This window comes from Amaranthus tricolor, chromosome 2 (assembly GCF_026212465.1).
Source record: "Amaranthus tricolor cultivar Red isolate AtriRed21 chromosome 2, ASM2621246v1, whole genome shotgun sequence".
In the NCBI taxonomy this organism is placed as follows: domain Eukaryota; kingdom Viridiplantae; phylum Streptophyta; class Magnoliopsida; order Caryophyllales; family Amaranthaceae; genus Amaranthus; species Amaranthus tricolor.
The window spans coordinates 7,065,000-7,087,256 of record NC_080048.1 but is presented as its reverse complement, the minus strand read 5'-3'; the positions used below and the strand labels follow the sequence as shown (position 1 = coordinate 7,087,256).

Genomic DNA, 22,257 nt, shown 5'->3' with positions numbered 1-22,257 from the left:
CCTGAATCCTTTAAAATTATAGATTTCTCCATAAATATTTTCCACTCCATAAACCAATTACTCCCAATCAGGTAGGGTAGGAGAGTCGGGTGTGCGCAACCTAGCGTTGTAAAAACCAAATAGATTGTCTCCAACCAACCCTTATTAGCAAAACATAAATGTTAAGTAAAGGCACTATATTTGAACTAAATTTTATTATACTCTCAAATATTTTTACAACTCTTACAACTCTTACACCTCTACTACTTATAATTTTCTACCCTCTAACTTATCACTACAACACTTTAGAAGAGGACACTACTTGGAACCCTTACTTGCTCTCTTACTTAGTACCTACACTCATACCATGACCACCTATTTATACTACTCCAATGGAGCTATTTAGGTGCAAGATATTTTCTAAGAAAATTCTATATTATTTATACTTAGATATTTTTAGAGCACATTCTAGAGTTGAGATATTTTCTCATTCTCTAGATTATTATTCTAAAATATTTTCATTCTTTATTATTCTAGAATTTTCTTGATCTTGGGTTTGATAGACTTGGGCTTGATAACTTGGACCTCAGCGTTGATCATCAACACTCCCCCTCAACGCTGACTTGCTACACATTCCAAGTTGTTCTCGCATGTCTTGGAACTTGCCTGTACTGAGTCCTTTTGTAAAGATGTCTGCAACTTGCTCTTTCGTCGGTGTCAGCTTCATTTGGATTTCGCCTTGCAGGACCTTCTCTCGAATAAAGTGATAATATACTTCGATGTGTGTGGTCCTTGCGCGAAATACTGGATTTTCTGCCAGACAAACTGCTGACCTGTTGTCACAATGAAGTGTTACCTGTCCGGCTGGTTGATGAAGATCTTTCAATAGACGTGTTATCCACGTGCTCTCCTGCGCAGCCATAGTTGCCGCCCTATACTCTGCCTCAGTTGTTGAGAGTGACACCGTAGGTTGTCTTTTGCTACACCACGACACGACTCCTGATCCTATGCTATAGACAAAACCTGTTGTTGACCGCCTTGTGTCATAATCTCCAGCGTAGTCAGCATCACAGTAGCCAACCACTTGACATTCTCCACCCTTTTGATAAAGGATACCATAGTCTAGAGTACCCTTCACATATCGAAGGATTCTCTTGACAGCTTCCAAGTGTGGCTTCTTTGGGTTCTGCATATGACGACTCACTACTCCAACCGCATATGCAATGTCGGGTCGAGTGAGGGTTATATACAGAAAACTTCAACAAGTTGTCGATACATTCTTGTATCTTCGAGGTCCTTTCCTTCCCTTGTACGCAGCTTGTTGTTTGGCTCCATAGGCGTCAAGAGTGGTTTGCACTCTAACATTTTGTATGCTTCTAAGATTTCTCTTGCATACTTGTGTTGACAGAGAAACATACCTTCTCTAACCTTCTCGACCTCGAGCCCCAAGAATTGTTTTAATTCTCCAAGCTCCTTCATCTGAAACCGAATTGATAGGTTCTCCCTTGTTCGGCTGATTTCTTCAACTAGGTCTCCGGTTATGATGAGGTCATCTACGTATACTAGGACTGTAGCTATTTTGTCTCCATTATTTTTAACAAATAGGCTCGAGTCTGCGGTAGCAGGTGTATAACCACTCTGTACAAGAAATTCAGCGATTTTCCCGTACCATGCCCTTGGTGCCTGCTTTAGACCATATAATGCCTTCTTAAGTTTGCAGACGTACCTTGGATGAGCGTTGCTCTCAAATCCTTGTGGCTGCTCCATATATATCTCCCGATCGAGCTCACCGTACAAGAAGGCATTCTTCACATCTATCTGCCATACCTTCCACTCTCTACTTGCTGCAAGGGCTAGAAAGACCCGTATGGTTGTCATCTTGGCCACTGGACTAAATGTCTCATCATAGTCTAGTCCGTACTGCTGCGAGAATCCTCTTGCCACTAGGCGTGCCTTATATCTCTCAATTGATCCATCCGATCGAGTCTTTATCTTGTATACCCACTTGCACGAGATTGGATTAACTTCAGCTGGTTTTGGCACCAACTCCCAAGTCTGATTTTGCCTTAAGGCCGCCATCTCCTCTTCCATTGCCTTGCACCAATGTTCTGATTTGGTTGCTTCTTCATAGGTTGATGGCTCTGAGGTATCCTCGATCACAACAGTATTTGCATACCTTGGATTTGGTTGCCTCTACCTTGATGATCGTCTTGGGAGTTGAGGTACCTCTTCACTTTCTTTAACCTGGAGTGGAGGCTCTCCTTCAACTTCTTCATGTACTCCAGTACGCCAAGGACTCTTTGCCTTGGAGGAACTTGAGGTGTCATCTTTTTCAGATGCTGGTGTTTCTTGATCTTCTCTTTGGTCTCTTGCATCTTCAATCGTCGACTCTAGATCTTCTGATGCAATTTGAGGTGTGTGTTCTGGTGTCCACCATGCCAATGCTTCATCGAAGACCACATTTCTTGAAGTGTGGATGCGCCCGGTTGTCGGATCACAACACCTCCATCCTTTTCTTGCAGAGTCGTATCCAACGAAGATGCACCTTATTTCCTTTTTGTCAAATTTAGTACGAAGATGATCTGGTACAAACACGTAGCACACGCACCCGAATACTTTGAAGTGACCTACTGCGGGTTTTTTTTTCCAAAGCTTTTCATATGGAGAGATAAATCCCAAATTCTCTTGAGGTAGCCGATTGATGATATGAGCTGCTGTTTTCATGCACTCAGCCCAAAATCTCCCTGGCACATTCCTCGCATGTAGCATACTTCGGTAGACTTCTGCTAAGTGTCGATTCTTCCTTTCAGCTACACCATTTTGTTGAGGTGTATTAGGGCAGGTCAATTGTCTCTTTATCTTGTGCTCCTTTAGGTAGGAATCAAACTCGTAATTTACATATTCCCTACCGTTGTCCGTTCGGAGACACCTTACTTTCTTGTTGAGTTCACTCTCCGCATTCTCTCTAAATTGTTTGATTTTGGAGAGTGTCTCAGATTTTTCTTTCATAAAGAGAACCCACACATACCTTGAGAAGTCGTCGATGAAGGTCACCATGTACTTGGACCCGTTTATGGATGCTTGTCTTACGGGACCAAAGACATCTGAGTGCACCAGTTCCAAAGGCTCCTTGGCTCGAAACTTTGAAGGTTGATAAGGAAGTTGGTGAGCCTTACCGTATTGACATCCGGCACAGATCGTGTCAGTACGAACTTCAACGTCGGATATACTGGCAACCATCGACTTCTCGACCATCATTTTGAGCTTGTGATAGCTCACATGCCCCAATCGTGCATGCCAGAGGTCGGCAGTCTCATTCCTCCGAGTCCTATGTACATAAGCGGATTCTACTGACATTACGTAGATTGATTGCGATTTTCGTCCCTCTATTATTGGCGTTCCTGTTGCTAAAAGATTTCGGTAGACCCTTACTCCTTGTGGTCCAAACAAGATGTAGCAACCTTGCTTTGTCAGTTGCGACACTAACAGCAAGTTTTTCTTTAGACCGGGGACGTGAAAAACATCCTCTAGTTGGACTGGAGTTTAATTTGGTCCAGGAGTGACTTTTTTCTTACCGACGTAGCGGATGGGCAGTTTGGAGTTGTTGGCTGTTACGATGACTTGATTTCCTTTGTACTTTTCCAAGTCTTCTAATTTTTGTACGTCCCCTGTCATATGATTTGAACAACCAGAATCAATTATCCAGTCACTCCTGTAGTTGATTTTCTCCTCCTTGGGTACCACCGCGAGAGCAACTTCTTCGTTCTCCTCCACTTGTGAAGATGCTATTGCGACTGCTGCTTCAGCATCCCATGTTTCTTCATAGCCGCTGCTTTCTTGAGCCGTCTGTTCCTGGCTCTTCGAGGTTGCGACATTTCCATGGCCTTTCTTCCTCTTGTTCCAGCAATCTCGTGCATAGTGTCCCTTCTTACCGCAGTTGTAGCAACAATCTTTTTGATCGTCATATTCCTGAGACTGAGTTTGAGCTCCCCCTGAAGCTTTCCTCCCCTGGTTGGGCTTCCATTGTTGACCAGGTTTGCCTTTGACGTTCGGCTTTGACTTGTTATTGTGTCGACCTTTCTTTTGGCCTCCGAATAGAGCCTCTTCTTCCTTCCTTGGCGAGACTCCAGTGATTTGCCTCGTCAAAGCCTCCTGATTAGCGAGCATGTTCTCCAACTCTAGCAACGTCGGCTGAGTCGACCACCCTCGGATGGCTGCCATGAACCCACTAAACTCGGGTCTTTGGCCATGGGCGATTATCCTTCTCATGCGTTGCTCGCTAACCTTTTCTTCAGGGTCAAGTTCGGCAATCTCGCTACAAAAAGACTTAACTTTCTTGAAGTATTGATTTATTGTCAAGTCCCCTTGTGAGATTGTCATTAGCTCACTTTCCAACAGTTGGAGTCGAGCGTCATTCTTTTTCGAGAACAACGCTGCTAGGGTGTCCCAAGCAACCTTCGGGGTTTCTGCTTTTCGTATGTACTCAACCAACTCTTTATCAATTGTTGTTTTGAGTACATACATTGTCTTACCGGCTTTAATGTTCCACCTTCTAAAGGCTTCATTTTCAACTACCGTGCTTTTCTTGTCGGAGTCAACAGTTACTATCTTGGGTTCTGGCGGAGTCGTATTGCATCCGCCTACCACCTCCCATAGATCCTGACCTTGAAGGTAGGACTCTATGCAGGTGCTCCAATGTGTATAGTTGTTGTAATTTAACTTCTCAAGACTACCAGTCATACCTGCTAAATCCATAGCGACTAAGCCTTCTCACAAGTCTTCAGTCCTTCGTCTTCGCAACTTCGGACTCCATCTGACCGATCTTCCGGCAGAATGTCAGCAGGCACCCTTCCAACTAGTGATCGCCCAACTATACTTGCCAACCTGCGACTAGTCTCCGATCGTCGACTTGACAGAATCACCCCGATTCGGCTCTGATACCAGATTGTTAAGTAAAGGCACTATATTTGAACTAAATTTTATTATACTCTCAAATATTTTTACAACTCTTACACCTCTACTACTTATAATTTTCTACCCTCTAACTTATCACTACAACACTTTAGAAGAGGACACTACTTGGAACCCTTACTTGCTCTCTTACTTAGTACCTACACTCATACCATGACCACCTATTTATACTACTCCAATGGAGCTATCTATGTACAAGATATTTTCTAAGAAAATTCTAGATTTAAGATATTTATACTTAGATATTTTTATAGCACATTCTAGAGTTGAGATATTTTCTCATTCTCTAGATTATTATTCTAAAATATTTTCATTCTTTATTATTCTAGAATTTTCTTGATCTTGGGCTTGATAGACTTGGGCTTGATAACTTGCGCCTCAGCGTTGATCATCAACAATAAATATCAGTCACTTTGGATGAAGTAATTTCTCCCCTGCAAACCAATAAACTACATTAATGAATCCCATTCAAATTTCATTATTTTTTCATTCTTCTAGTAGATGAAATGTAATACTCAACAACATAGAAATCTATACGTCGATTTGACTTAAGTATGGAGGTAGCACTTATATATGTGGAGCTGTCCTGGCTCACTGAGGTAGCTGATGCATTGTCAGTTCTTTCGGTTGGACTCGATGTCAACTCGCTAAAAAATATAGGACTTTCTGCATTACCATCAAATACTTGAAGTGAGCGCGGTATTGATGGTATATTAATCTCTAAAGTTCCCTCGAGAACTTGAACTGCTTGCCCCATTGACTAAACCCTAAAAAAAACAGAAAAACTAATAAAACCACTAAAAAATTAGGTGGCAGCTAAGATACCTAAATGGGATGGAGAAAGTTGTTCTAATCTTTATTTTGTTCGGCTACGAGAAAATAATTTAGAAGGTTCAATCCCATCACAATTTTGTTCACTTCCTAATCTTCAAATTCTTGATCTTTCAAATAATAATTTGACTGGAAGTATTCCTCGGTGCTTTGGTCTTTTAAATCACATGAAGTCAACACTGGTTACATCAACAGACTTATCTTATATTTCCCCTTTAAATACAACTGGATACCTAACTGAAGTTGCTTCAGATGGTACTACTCAACAAAAAAATGTTATGCTAGTTCTCAAAGGGACAAATTTGATGTATGTAGTGGATTTAGACCTTTCCTGCAATGGCTTACCCGAGGAGCTTACAAATCTATCAGCACTTATTGGTTTAAACTTTTCACACAATCATTTGACAGGAAACATACCGATAAACATAGGTGAGATGAGAGCATTGGAATCACTTGACCTTTCTAACAAAAATCTCTCGGGAAGGATCCCATCTAGCCTAGGTGCCATAACTTCATTGAGGACTTTAAACTTGTCTTGCAACAAGCTCCATGGTGAACTTCCTACGGGATCTCAACTACAAACACTCAATGATCCCTCGATATATGGTAACAATGCAGGATTATGTGGCGATCCATTGCCTTTATGTGAAACAAAACATGGCAAACAAAAACAAGAGGAGGAAGATGATCAAGATGAAGATGATGGAGAAGATAATCGCAAAAAGGTGTGGGTCAGTCTTGATGTAATGCTCGGTTTAGAGACTGGATTTTGGGGAGTTGTTGGGACTTTATTGATCAACAAGAAACGGAAACATGCCTTCTTCGAACGTGTGGATGATTTTGGGGATTAATTTTATGTGCTAGTTGTTCTAAGGATCAAGAGGTTTAAGAACTAGTATGGTGTTGATGTTTTAGATGTTTGTAGTGTAATGTCAAAGTAATCATCTTAATATTATGCTTTTTTACTAATATAAATAGGATTGTAGACCTATTACTTGTATGATGTCATAGTAGTCTATATGTTTTCCTGTTATGTATACTATGAAGTTGAAACATTAAATTAAATGAATAAATCTTGTGAGAAAGGTACTATTTAATTTAACTGAGATAGAATTCAATTCTCTAGTTTATTTTTAACTTTTAATTTTCATTACTAATGTCAAAGACTACAAAGATATCATCATTCGTCATAGTGTTAAGCTAATGTCTTTAGGATATTTTTATCGGTAGGGATGGTCATGGGGCAGGTCTGCTCAAACTTGGATCTGAACCCTTTTATTTTTTTATAGATCCAGACTCAAATTCAGACTTTAAGAGTCTAAAATATTTAGACCCGGACTTAGACCCTGCGGATTTGATGGGGTTAGGCTCCTTAATGCGTCTAAAAAAATCTCTTTGAAATTACTTCGACGACTATAAAGATATCATCATTCGTCATAGTGTTAGGCTAATGTCTTTAGGATATTCTTCGGTAGGGATGGTCATGGGGCAGGTCTGCTCAAACTTGGATCCGAACCCTTTTATTTTTTATAGATCCAGACTCGAATTCAGACTCTAAGAGTCTAAAATTTTTAGACCCGGACTCAGACCCTGCGGATTTAATGGGGTTAGGCTCCTTAATGCGTCTAAAAAAATGTCTTTGAAATTACTTCGACAACAAACAAAAAGATCCCAAATTCAGAATCAACTTAAAACAAAGGTTTGAAGAATAAATCATGAACAAAATATTAATTTTAAAAAAACAAAGATTTAAAAAATTAATCATGAAGTGGGCTACTAGGCTGCGGATCAGATTCATAAGAATTCTAGATGTTTTAACTTTAAAATTTTAATTTTTATAGGGTCTGGGTCTCGGTCTAAGGGGCGGATCTAAGGTTCGGGTCTAGAGGTTGGGTCTGATAGAACCCGGACCCAGACCCTTAATTTTTTTTTAAATCTAGATTCAACTTGAATTCGATGAGTCTCAAAAAACAAAATCCAGACCTTTAAAAAAGGGACGAGTCCATCAGAGTCTTGGACCCATGACCATTGCTAGTCATTGCTTACATAACAATGCTTTTCATTACTTTTATATATAGTCATTACTTACATAACAATGCTTTTCATTACTTTTATATAGCCAAATGCTTTTTATTTATTTTTTAGCCAAATCATAGGTTGAAGGATGGAGGACAAGTTAGAGTTATTTAGAAACAATTACAAAAATTGATTTATCATCACGAATTAATGATCTTTATGTTTTAAATATCTCACCCATAAGCGTGAAACTCATATGAATGTAAATGTAATAATAAATAAATTAAGTAGGATAATAAGAGTCGAAAGTTACATACACAGAGTAAATTTTGGGTTAAAGCCCTTCAAATATAAACAACAGGGTCCTGGTTGCGATATTCAGTACCACCGGGCACCAAGAGCCATTTTTTATCTTTCATTATACCCCTCTATCTACTACTCGTGTTGTAAGAGATTCTTTCATCATGAAACGCTTATTTATTTAATTAATCACTTTAAAATTAAATGTGGCCATTCTAATAGACTAAATATACATAGGTTATCCCACTATAATAGTCTCACTATAAAACCGCTTCATTAAAGAATTTGTAATTATATTTTGATAGTTACATTAAGTTTTTGCATTGATTTCAAGTATAAATAAAATCTCAATATTTATAATATGTTTAATAAAAAATAAATAACAATTCTATAAATCAATAATAAGGTTATTAGAATCGGTTATATACCTAAAATCGTTAAGAGGTATGATCGAAATCGGTAAAATTTGAACAGTAAGATCGCATAATCCTACAATCATGCTTTAATAATGCTTTGGATAAGAGATTAAATAAATTTTATACTTTTTAAAAGTTATAAAATTGAAATAAAAATTTATTTAACGACATCTAATATATATTTTGAAAAAAATACTTTAAATAATCATTTTTAATGTATAAATACGAAAAAAACTTAAATTTTAGAAAAAATTACCTAAAATAATTCAATATTTCACTGATTTTTCCACAATAACCCCACCTACCTTTTGATTGATCTTAATTAATCCCAACTTTAAAGAAATTTTTGCTACTAATGTACTTGAGTAACCTACAACTTGTGAAACAGGTTATTTTGCCAAAAAAAAAATAGAAAATACAACTAAGGGAGATAAACAGGGGAAAAAAATGAAACAACCACGTCCTTTCTCCCTTCAACATCAACACCTTTCCTCCACCACGGCACCACCTCCAATGATACTGCTCACACCGGCGACAACCCACTCTCGGTTCACCGTTGATAACACCATCCCTTCATCGGAGACAACTCTTCCTATCGTACTACAATACCTCCGCCCTTATACCATCGAAAACCCCCACCGCTTCACCTTTAATTACAGACTAAGTTTGAAATGCTAAGTTTTAGGATAGGAAGAGGATGAAGTAGTGGTGGTGCTGGTGAAGATGAAATTGCTATAAGGTGTCATCATTGTGGTTGATGGTGATGGTGATGGTGATGGTGGATTATTGGAGCTGAAGCTAGTGGGGAGGGGAGGGGAGGGGAGGGTGGTAGATTGGGTTGTCTCCAGTGTCCATTATTAGCCTTCTAATACAGTGAGTGGGGAGGGGAATAAGGAAGGGGTATTTTTTTAATTACTTTTAAAGAAAATTTTCTGTTATTTTATTTTATTTTTCTTTTTTTGGTTAAATTACCTAAAACAAGTTACAATTTGTACAACATTCTTGGATAAATGATATAATAGTCTAGATTATTCATGTTTAATCAATAAAAATTATTATAGGAAAATCGAGTTAAGGATGAATTATTTTATGTAGTGTTTGAAACAAGTATTTCATTTTAAATTATAGATTTCAATTAATGAAATTATAAATGAAGAATTTAGAAAATGACAAGATTTAAGTAGTCATTCTCAAATTCTCAACTATAACTACTTTAAACGCAATGATAGAACTTGATCTAAATTCAAAATTAAAATTTTTTTAATTTTGTCAAACAATAAATTCTAACCAATTCTAAATTTCCAAATGAAATCATGGATCCCAAACATGGCATTAGTAATTGTACCTAAAATTTATAGCACTATTGATATATTTATTATAAACAATTTAAATTATGTGAAAGTTTTTTATGTTGAAATTAGCTTTATAAGATCAAATCGTTAAATCATAATCCTACCACCTAGATTCTTTAATTAAGATCACAAGGCTCCACTAACATTAAGTATCTACAAACAACCCGGATCAATTGCTGGATTCGCTTATTTTCCCATCACTAAGTATTCCAATTCCAGGGAACACCTTGGAGAGAGAAAATCATTACATAAATTACCCATCTGTAATCGCGATTTTGCCGCAGAACCATAACTATCATGACGATGTAATAGAATGACGCATGCACATTAACAAAAGGTATAAATACCAGTGCAGACTTGACTACTAAACCAAACATTTTCTTTAACTCAACACCCTTAACAAAATTGTAATAATAATATAAAAACTTAAACACAATGTCTATCAAATGATGTTTGGTGCAAGTCGAGCTAAAAAACTCTAGATATTGCCAACAAAAGATTAAAACACTTAAATTCGAAGTACACAAAATCCTACAGCCGCATCAAAAGCTTACTCTTCTGCGACGATCCTTCCCTTCTCACTGACATAGATACCGTCAAGAAATTTCCTGATATCCTTGTTTTTCACATGGCATTTCTGCAAGGACGAACACAGCCGTTAAGGACAGAGCTACATAACGGGAAAGAGTATTGTGAACACCCATTAGAGTTAGGATTTTAGGTACCTGATTAATAAGTGCGGCTGATCGAGAGACAAGCTCAATGTCATTACCATCCAAGACAAGTTCATCTTTCACCTTTTCTGATCTCACAATGGTTACACCCTCCAACATGTCAACTTTCCTAACCTGAAAGCAAATACCAGTATAGATCAGAACGCATCGTGCTCAAGTCCAATTGCAATAATATTGAATCACCAGCAAAACTGAAAAACGACGTCAGAAGAAGCGAAATCATAAAGGGTTCCAAAACTAAATATATTTAGGTTTTAGAATGTATGGTCATTATGTTAGTGAGGAACTGTCAGTTGCCAACCACAGCAGTAACACAAACTAGAGTCTCATAGAGAGATAATACAAGGACCAAGGACATGAAACAATACAATATGTTAATAGCACAATGTAATTAACAGACTAAGACGATGTTTGGACAACATTTTTGGAAGGAAGGGAAGGGGGAAGAAGGATATGGGGGGGGAGAAAGGTGTGTTTATCATCCAAATTAGCAAATCTTTCCGTTGGAAGGATTTGTTTTGTTTAGATGTGAAGTAATTCCTCCTCCCAATTCACCTCCATTTTCTTCCCCCTTTTCAATTGATAACCAAACGAGATAAATAAAATTCTGGTATTTTCCTACCCTTCTTTCCCGTCCATTTCCACCTATCCAAACAAAGAGTAAAGGATTAAAATCCAAATCCTCAAGGGTATAAGCTCCAAAAAAAAATTGCACTTACATCCAATAGAAAACAAATACTACTAGCCGCATAACTTGGGCAAAATGTACATTAACCATGAAAAGTTTAAAGTACAGGCAACAGCTACAAGAAAACAAAAAGAGAAGCAACAACTTTTGAGACTTCAGCCAAACGATTGGGTATAGGTATAAGAATTTTATATGAAAAATACATATAAGTATCACCAGAACCACCCACAAATAAAAAGACAGCATAATTACCATCTATGCCAATTTACACCACAAGAAAACAATGAAGCGGCAGCACCACCAAAAAATCATACTCCCTCCAATTCACTACTAGTGTCCCATTTGCTTTTTGGATACTATTCATCTCTTACTCTTAATTTGTATTTATTATTAATCTATAAGTTAAAACTTAGTCAAGGGTAATCTTGTTTGATTCGTTTCAATGAAAAGATTATTTATATTGACTTCTCTTATTTTTTAATTATGCACAATTAGAGATATTAAGGATCGAATAAGTGCATTAGATGGTGAGCATAAAGCAAATGAGACATTTGTAGTGAATTGGAGGGAGTACAAAACATTATTGCCATCTTCGCACAAATATAACACAAGAAACCAAAGAAACTGAAAATGAAGTAGCCAACCGCCAATCAATATCAAAACATAGACATATATCTCAAAGAGCAATCAAAAAAAAAAAGCAAATGTATTTTCACGTAACGTAACCTATGATTCACAGTAATTTTTCCTAAAATTGCATAGAACCTTCAAAGAATTTCTGGATTTTTACTCCACCTCTGGATGAAATCACCCAATTTCAAAGTGACAAGAATATGAATGGGTTTGGCAAATAGTTGATAGTTGGTTCCGAGTAAAGTGGTGATTTTGACCAACGATAAACAACTGAATTTTGAATACGTTGCTCGGAGCTACTTGTTTAAAAACAGTTTATTCATAAAAGTTATTTCAACAAGCTAGTTCACAAGAATACTAGCATTAGAAAGTCTAGTCACCCAACCTATTTTATTGTACAAAACCAAGCTAAAATTGGCCAATAAGCTATTTTAATAGACAACACTACACATCAGGTTAAACAAACACCACAAAGAGTGCATCTTTTCCCAGTTTTGTTCTAAATCAAACTACTTGTTTTTTCATTTTAATTTATACAATGGATTTTCTTCTCAAATAACCAAACAGGAAAAAAAAATGCCCTATATTGTAATCATACTATGTAATTCACAAAACAAGATCAGAAATCACAATTCAGATACCAATACAACATAAATAACAAAGCACATAAATGAATAAACTAAACCATTAAAATTCGAAGGATATGACGCACCAAGGTAAAATGATTTCTATGTTCAATGACAACCCACAAGTTCACTACAAGATTAAATAGGGAAAAAACAAAAAGATTTCATTCACCTCAAAAACAATCCATTACTGAAGCGTCAACTAAAAAATACTTAATGACATACCAGAAACACAGTAAAATAAAATTTTACACAATGTTTATTAAAACAAATCAAAATCAGAAATAGAAATAAAAAATCCTCTCAAACAAAACATAAAATCCAGAAATAATTCATCAAAATACAAAAAACAAATGAAAAAAAAAGAGATTAAGAAAAGAAATATACCCTTTTTTCACCAAGAAAGTTTCGGATCTCAATACCCTTGTTACCGTTAGTGATACTGGCATTAATGGGAAAGTGAGCATACACCATTCTCATTTTGTACCTATACCCCTTAGTAACACCAGTTATAAGATTCTCAATATGCGAAATCGCAGTACGGATAGCAGCAGAAGTCTTCCTTGATCCAAACCATGAATCAATCTTCAAAATCTTTTTTCCCTCCTCATCAGTAGTCAATTGGAAATCAAGGTTAAGATGCTTAAAATTCCGAGTTAGGGTTCCCCGCGGTCCAGAAACTTCGATGATTTTCGCATCGATTTTGATGTCAATCCCTTCTGGGATTTCCATTTGATCGGAAGAGAGTACCTGCTTCATTGTGGAATTTGGGGGCGCGGGGATTTCTTCCTTTCTCTAGGGTTTTTCTGGGTTGAAAGAGAAGCCGAATGGCGGACAGAGAGTTGATGTTTATATATTGGAGGCGAAACTGAGGAAGACGCGATGCTACTCCTAAAAACCCTAGGAATCTGCAGATCTTGGGCTTCAGCCATTGGATATTGGGCTTAGACTGGTGCAATATGTTTTGAAAATTTGAAATGGATGGGCAAAAAATTATAAAAAAATTCAAGTTATAGTAAAGTTTTAAAACTATTTCTTAAGAAAAGCAGTTTTTTCTCAAATCTGAAGTTTGAAATGTTCGCACTTAGTAACAACGAATAAAGGCAGAGGGTTTCATAAAAGACAAATAGTCTGTTCGCTGTTACTAACAGCGAACAAAGCTAAAACCTAGTCAAACAGGGTAAAAGCTGTGTTTGCTGTTAGCTTTGACCTTGTTTGACCTGGTCTACTTTGTTCACTGTTACTAACAGCGAACAAATCCTTTACTTTTGTTGGTTGGTTTTGTTGAAAATAGCCGTTGTAGCTTTGAAATAGAGTCGTTGTAGCCTTGAAATATAGTCGTTGAGTGAAGATCTATAAATACATCACCCTTGTTAATTCTATTATATCCATCCTATTTCTTTTGAAGTTAAGTTGAGGTATGTTCTTGTAAATTATGCTTATTTTGATATGTTTATCTATAATATTTATATTAAGTTATTCATTAATTTCAAATTAATGTTTTTATTTAAATTTAGTTGTATATGTCAAAGCATCATTCAATGGAAGAGTACTGTCATTGTGGTCTTGAAGTTGAATACGGTCGCGATTTGAGCGATTTTGATTCTGGATGTCAATATGTTGCATGTCCACTATTCGAAGATGAAGGTTTGGGATGCACCTACTTTAGGTGTGTCGCTTGGGGATTGGAGGTGATTGGTATTGCGATGGTCCAGTTTGCAAGGACCCTAAACCATGTTCGGGGTAGGACAAGTCCACCTCCTCCAAATGAACGTCCTGAGGAGGAGACGAGGCTTGGACCTCACCGATAGGAGGTGAAGCCTCTTCAGCCACTTCCGATATGAAGTGCTAGTCACACTATACCTATGGCCCCCATCATGTCACAATGACCACTTAGACATATCACCTACTTGATCAATCCAAAAAAGAGCCTCTCGTTTTGCAACCCCAATTGCCCTCAAGCGCTCAACAAGCTTAGCGTGTTGTCTTTGCTCAGCAGTCCTACCAAACAATTTCCTAAGTTGAACATTACCCATAGAACGGTTAATGTTACTAAGCAAATGACGTAAGTATGATTCGCGTATGGTGGTTGCCATTCTATCTCCTCCATGGTCGCTAAATTTCCAGCATGTCTATCAGAGATAATACACAATCCATCTTCTGCATTACATGCTTATGAAGACACGTGATAAACCAAGACCATGCAGCTATGCATTCCTTCTCAACCAAGGCAAATGCAAGTGGAAAGATACCCTTATCACCATCCTGTGCAATCGCAGTCAATAAGGTATGACGATACTTACCATACAACTGTGTACCGTCAATGGCGATCAGAGGTTTACAAAACTTAAAGCCCTCTTGCTAGGTCTAAAGGCCCAAAACACACTTTGAAAGGTTCTAATATTAGGATGGACATACACACCCGAGTTAGATTGTTGCAATGCTTTCAAAAAGCATGGAAGAAGAGAATATGAATCCTCCCATGTACCATAAATGGACAATAGGGCTTGTTGCTTGGCACACCATGCTAGCTTGTAAGTGACCTCTATCCCAAATTGATCTTTCACCATCTGTCGAACGACAGACACCTTAATCGAAGGGTCTTTGGAAACACAATTCCTAATCACATTGTTAATCACAGAGGACGTCAAGCGAATATGTCCAGCTGATACAGTGTCACTACCCAACACACAATTTCCATGCTTTCCATTGTACTTTGAAATAAACCATCAGGTTGAATAAGGATTTAGCCTAGCCCTTAGTTTCTAAGAACATCCCCTCTTACACTTCAATGATAAAGAAGTTTGGTTGGAAGTCTATGTTCTATACTCTACATTCCTACGAATATGATAGACTTTAACAGCTTCCAATAAAACTTCCTTGCTATCAAATATCATACCCTTTTCAAATTCCCCATCTTCGGTGTGGGTGGTATCACAAACCCAAGTCCTCCAAAAGTTGTCCTCTACATATTCATCTAGAGGTGGACATAGGGCATAAGGTGTAGGAGCAAAAACTGTAGGAATGTTGCCTAGGGTCATGTCATTAGCTAGGGCATCCTCAGAAGCATCATCAACAAGCTCATTACTCTCTTTACCATCATCCCAAGGTACTAACTCAGTACTTTCTACTAAATTAACAGTCGCATCATTTGGGAGTTGAGTTTGAGGGGATTCCGAAGTAGTAGAAGATGGGAAGGGAATAGATGTAGCCTTTGAATGATTGCCTAGGGGTACCACTTCTACGTATAACTGCAAAGAGGGAATAGATGTAGCCTTTGAATGCTTTCACATAGCATCTATAAAATCATCATCCTCAACAGGAAAAGCTAAAAATTCACCACTCATGTCGTGTTTAAAACTTAAATTAACAGTACTTCGTGTGGTGTCAATTCCAATCTTGGAACATACAAGAAGCTCATACTCATTCAAATCCATGTTCGAGTTGCATGCAAACAATTTATTTTTACCCCCAACATAGGTAACCTTGTTACCACTTGTACGAATGGAAACATTCCAAAAACATGCAATAGTCACACGAACTGATGCCATTCCTACATGAATACATACAAAATCAACTTAATCACCAAGTACATTCACGAATATACATAATTAACTACATTTACATAACTATTTAACTACATTTACATAAACTAATTAACTAATTCAAATAAAATAAATATACTCAATATACAAAACAAATTAACTATATACAATCAATATATAAAACAAAATCAACAAATATAATTAACTACCTACATTTACATAAACTAAATCAATATAATCACCAAGTAACTAAGTAGATAATTATTAATTCAAATGAGTAATGATTACATGGTACCAAACTCACATTATCCACACAAATAAAACTAATGTACTTGAACCAAATTCAAAAGAATAATACATTACCTTAATAAGCTTATATTGAACTAAATGAGTAGTATTTGCACAAGTAATGAGCTGCATTTTAAAGAAAGGGTGAAAATTAGATAAGGAATAAAAAAAACCCTAATTTTCGTATAAAAAAACAAATTTATACTTTATATAACTCCAAGTATATGCTAGATCACTTAACTAGTGTTGGATTGGAACAGGAAGGGATTAATTAAAGCTTTAAAGATGTTTTAATGAAGGAAGATGAGAGAGCAAAGGTCGACTGAGGTTTTAGGGTTTAATGGAATTGGGGGGAAATGAGGAAGGAAGGAAGATTTGGAAATTTAACTCGCATCTATTTGCTGTAATTAACAGCGAACAAAGACTGAAGGTAAAAAATAGTGAAAGTCTTTGTTCGTTGTTAATAACAGCGAACAGACTCTTTGACTTTTTTTGACCTCCAATCTTTGTTCGTTGTTAACTTGTTATTAACAACGAACAACTCCAAATCACAGTTTTGAGAAAAAAACTATTTATCTTGGAAATTATTTTCAAAACTTTGCTATAATTTAAATTTTTTTTAATTTTTTTTGCTTATTCATTTCAAATTTTCATATGTTTTTGCATACCAACTTATGTGTAGGATTGGTTTGTTTTTAGCTCCTTTAATAAGAAAAATTGAACAAAATGAGTGTAATTAAAAAATAATTTTCAAAATAAGTTTTGGAATATTTTAATTTTCAAAAAAAGTGTATTTGTGTTGGAGCGTAAAGTAAGTACTTGTTCGCTGTTATTAACAACGAATAAGAAAAAAATTACCATGACATTGTTCACTGTTAATAATAAAAAGACAATGTCATAATTTTTGAAAAAGACAATAAAAAACAATTAAGGTTATTAACTATTTATAACAACGAACCAACATTGATATATTTTTCCCCTTGTAATTAATATGGTTGCTCACAATATCACTATCAAATTGTAAAACCTACTATATTAGGTAATTAACTAAAAAGACAAGCATAATATAATAATTTTTGTAAAAATAAAGGGAAATTAACCACCCAAACTATTGCAAAGCCTCCCCCAATCCTCATCACCAGAACTATCACGCATCCCCTTCTTCCACCCCAATTCTTATTCAGCTCCGATCAAACTGTTTAGGGTTTTAATAGTAGTAATATATATAATGGAATAAAAATACAAATTATAATTACCATAAACTCAATTTGTATTCCCCTTGTATTGGTTATGGATTTCTTCTATGTTCACCAGAGTTGAACTTTTGAAGATTTGTTAGCAATGATATATGTTCACTCGAAACCTTGATATATGTAGTAGGCATTTTTTTACTTTTCTTTTGTAATATATTTCCGATAAGATGCTTGGGTTTGATGTTTGAAATTCATTATGAGATACAAATTACAACACCACTCTTTTAGCACTAGAGAATGGAAAGAAACAACAATATATATTAGATGGACAATTAACTTAAAAAGATGTAAAAAGAGTTTATAACTCTCTTCATACATTTCATGCAACAATGAGAAAAGCAAGAACAAGAGATGTGCTAAGGGGAATTCTAAAATAATGATTTAAAGGTGTCCTTTCCTTTGCATGCCATCCTATATATACTCTAAATATTTAACATTTGGTACTATTACATAAAATTCACTCTACCTTCAACTTATTTTTATTGAGCACCTTATGAAAGTTAAATGGTAATAAGTCTTAGGAAAATGTGTATCCATGATTATTTTCCTAGATTATGAAGGTTTAATAATAGGTCTACGGAGAATCGGGTCTTATCTCGGGGAAACTACATACCCTATTATCTAAGCAAGATCATAAGTTCGATTCTCATTTAATCATCTGCTTTCTTAGCCTACTTTATAATTAAAAAGATAAATAAGTTATAAAAAATAAAAATAGGCCTTTGAATAGTTTAAAAGTCTTGAATTTCTAGTCTATAAATAGCAAGTCTATCATAATGATTATTGCTATTTTAGTAACTTTTTTTGGAAATTTCTTATCGTAGCAATTGAGAAATATTATTTTTTAATTAGGGAATTAAAAATAATTGTTGAAAAATAGAGATTATTTTAAGGCAAAATACAATTGAGTTTGATTATTTGGACCTTTGGTTACATATAGATTGGATTATGAAAGTGTTATTGCCTTATTGGGCTTAGGTGTAGTATGAACATTTTAGTAAGGGCACAATTTGGTCATGTTGACTCATTTGGACCTTTGAATTTGGGCTCTTATGTTTTGGAGGAGGAGGATATAGTTGCAAGGGGAGAACATTTGAATAAAATAAGATTATTTAACAACTTAATTTCAAAAATAAGCTTCATGAAAACTTAATTCTCAAAATAAGCGTCCGTACATCCAAACCTAGCCTTGAAGTAAATCTCAGTTACTAACAGCGAAAGACAAAAAAAAAATAAATAAATAAAAGCCATAAGTTGCTGTAACTAACAGCGACTTTTAAGTTAACCGATCAACTCCTTAATCTCGTAGGTTTGAATGAGGAAGTAACTGAGAACTGGAAACTTAAAACGCATTAAGTCGCTGTTACTAACAACGATTTAAAAAAAAAATTTTTTAAGTCACTGTTAGTAACAGCGAATTACTCCAAGGCTAGGTTTGAATGTACGGACGCTTATTTTGGGAATTAAGTTTTCACGAAGCTTATTTTTGGAATTAAGTTATTAACATCTTATTTTATTCAAATTTTCGCAAGGGGAAGATTCACTTTTCATTGATGATCAATATGGGCTATATGACTATATATTTATAGTTGTCTTAGTCTAACCTTACAATTTACTAACTTCTAGATATTGGATATTTCTAGTTCCTACTTATAAATTTAATTCTAGACCTAAATATACAAAAATTGTTAAAGATTTTTCTAGATTATATTAATAACACCCCTAATCGAAAAATCTTGTACAAAAAATCACGAAACGTTGCTGATGCACATGTCACCAACATTTACCCGATCTTGTAGCTTGGTTTTTCAAGTTTGGCTTGCCTTCGTTATCAAATTGCATTTGTCTTCTTAAGTCTTTTGCTGATACTCTTGTTAATATCAACCGTCTTCCAACTGTTATACATTTGTAGCATGTTTTTTTTATTGTGGACTGTGATCATGGGCTTTAAAAAGGTGATATGGACTCTAAATGGGTGTTCAACTCTACATATGATATGATATTACAATAGCATTAATTATTAAGACATATTAAGATTTTTTATCCTTTGCATGGAGTTATTAATAAATCTCACATAAATGTTTCATACCACAAATATAATGTCAAAGAATAATCTGACTTTTGGTTCATGATCGACAAATCCAAACATTTTAGGTATGTATTGAGCATGATTGATTAAAGTTGATGAAACCAATTGATTGTAGGTGAATGTTGGTTAGAATAATTGTCTAAATCTTCAAACTTTATTAATTGACTATTTTTACGACAAATTATATCTCATATACTAGGAGAAAATGGCAAAATTGGTTTTTTCTTTTTCTTTTTTTTTTTTTCAATTTTAACCTCATTTATTTTTAATATCTAGATTAAGATATTGAGTATAACGGATAGGTGTAATGAGATATTTAAAAATAAGATAGAGAATATAAGGAGTAGTTGTAGTGAAATCATATTTAACAAATAAAAATAGAGTAAATTTATTAGAACAGATTAAAATAAAAAATAAGACAAATTAAGTAGGATATAAAAGTATTCCAAAGTCTAAATTTTTGTTTACCCAATAATTAAGTGATCGTAGCAAAATTTTAATTTTAATTGGCTGAAATTATTGATCAAACTAGAGAAAAGACAAAAATATATAAGAGCAAATTAAATAAGACAATCCGTAAAAGTTAGTGTATAAAACCATGAATTATTTGGGAAATAAAAAATTAGCATAACTTCAGTGTTTGACAAAATATATCAATATGTGTCGACAAGTATCTATGTTTCTATCTATCCTCAATACATTCAATATACTAATGATTGAAGAATCAATTGGTAATATCTGTCGATACTATGAGAATTTTTTTTCTCGCTCTTTCTTTTTTCTAATATTTAATACAATATACTAATGAAGAAATAATCTATGAAATATGTCGACAATTACCAAAAAAATTTTCCTCTTTTTCTTTTCTAGTTAACTTATATATTTATCAGCCTATAATAAAAGATCCTTCTATAAATAATAATTTGATTGTTATATAAAATATTAAAATATTATACTCTACTATATTTACTTAATTTTTTACTAAAAAAAATTAAGTTACATATTAAATTTTAATTATTGGATAACAAAGTAAAAGATTTTATTTTCATTGACAAAATATTCATAAATGATCTGAAAATGTATCATCCTGATAAATGTATTGTCGTAAATTTTTAATTACCAAGTGGGTACTATAGTGAATAAATTACTATTTCTTTAAGTTGTAGCAATTAACTTCCCTTTGAATAATCAATTCTTATGTTAATTGTTAATAATGATTAAACATAATCTATTTTGGTATTTTATAGAAAATTTAAATTTTTTGCTAGTTAGTGTCAATCAAATAAGTTTTAAATTTTTTTAGTCACATCTATAAATTTGTTTTGTTTCCATCTTTAACTATACATTTTTAATTTATTATCATCTACTTGTTTCTTTAATCTTATTTTCAGATTTTCTTTTCCGTTAATTTTTACCAAAAAAAGCAAGTGGTAATAATTGAATGCACTGCATATAAATACTACTTTCATACTTCTAAAATAGAGACATTTGTTGTGAGGAGTGATAAATGCACAAGTGCCGCATATTTGCCATGATAAGTTCATGGTTAGTTACTTGGTTTGGTGCATCAAAATGAAATAATGAACGTTGGATATTAATAAGAAGGAAAACAATTGAGGAGTAAAGTGAGTGAAAGCTAGTGTAAATAATTCTCTCTCTCTCTCTCTCTTTTATAAGGAACTCTAGTCTACCTCGAACCAAAATGTAATTATATGATAAAACTTCCAATGTTTTCTAAGTAATTTAACTGAGTTACTATCATACATCTTTAACTAGTTTAAGTAATATATATATATATAAGAGGGATCCAATGAGAAGGATGTTGAAAATGAAAAGGATAAGATGCATTCTACACCCTTGATATCAATAAGATAAAAAAAAAATCTAAGATTACGATTGAGTCAAATACACTTAATTGTAAAAGTCACTATGTTACACAGAAAAGTAACTATGATATAAGTTTGAAGAATGTTTTAAATTTATAATATAGTATCTTTTTTTATATATAGTGACTAATCAACAAAAATTCCTCTTATCCTTCTTATTTTAAAATCCTTTTTATTTGATTATATATATATATATATATATATATATATATATATATATATATATATATTTTGATTTTTATTAACTTGGTATTAGGTTTATAGATTATTGAGTTGATCGTAATGATTTTGATTCAAATAATAAGTACATATGCAGTGTATTTATATGAACCATATTTTGAACATTTTATATTTTTATTTCTTTATAAAATTTCATAATTATCATGAAATATAACTTTTGATTTAAAATTTTGTATGTTTTAATAATAAGATTATTGTAATACTAGTTTCGCTTTTATAAGACGATACATGTTCGAAGTATATATTCTACTTGTAAATAAACTATCAAATCACCAAACATTTTCTTCAAAAACCATTGGAATATTTTTGAATTGTTATGTGTATTCTACATATATTTTATTATTTGTTTGATTTGTTTGCAATTGTTGTTTTTTTAATCTGATTACAGCCAAATTTGTCAGCATGTTCAA

The 22,257-nt window shown here is 34.3% G+C and overlaps 2 protein-coding genes across 2 annotated transcripts; one reads left to right on the top strand and one right to left on the bottom strand.

The window, feature by feature from the left end:
• Positions 1-5,948: 5,948 nt before the first annotated feature.
• LOC130805461 (receptor-like protein EIX2) lies at positions 5,949-6,632 on the top strand. The gene has a single exon (XM_057670235.1). It carries the CDS (start codon positions 5,949-5,951, stop codon positions 6,630-6,632), a length of 684 nt encoding a protein of 227 aa, XP_057526218.1.
• A 3,609-nt stretch (positions 6,633-10,241) lies between these two features.
• LOC130806629 (60S ribosomal protein L9-like) lies at positions 10,242-13,455 on the bottom strand. Its single transcript, XM_057671780.1, has 3 exons — positions 12,934-13,455; positions 10,591-10,713; positions 10,242-10,502 (listed from the first exon to the last, which is right to left on the bottom strand). Exons 1-3 carry the CDS (start codon positions 13,303-13,305, stop codon positions 10,416-10,418), a joined length of 582 nt encoding a protein of 193 aa, XP_057527763.1. The 5' UTR covers positions 13,306-13,455; the 3' UTR covers positions 10,242-10,415.
• Between the last annotated feature and the right edge of the window lie 8,802 nt (positions 13,456-22,257).

Bases quoted from the DNA above. Each gene is read 5' to 3' on its own strand.
- LOC130805461 (XM_057670235.1), top strand. From the start codon at position 5,949: ATGAAGTCAACACTGGTTACATCAACAGACTTATCTTATATTTCCCCT.
- LOC130806629 (XM_057671780.1), bottom strand. From the start codon at position 13,305: ATGAAGCAGGTACTCTCTTCCGATCAAATGGAAATCCCAGAAGGGATT. The intron at 10,714-12,933 runs GTATATTTCTTT...ATTTGCTTTCAG, and splicing joins ACTTTCTTGGTGAAAAAAGG to GTTAGGAAAGTTGACATGTT. The intron at 10,503-10,590 runs GTACCTAAAATC...TCGTCCTTGCAG, and splicing joins CAGCCGCACTTATTAATCAG to AAATGCCATGTGAAAAACAA.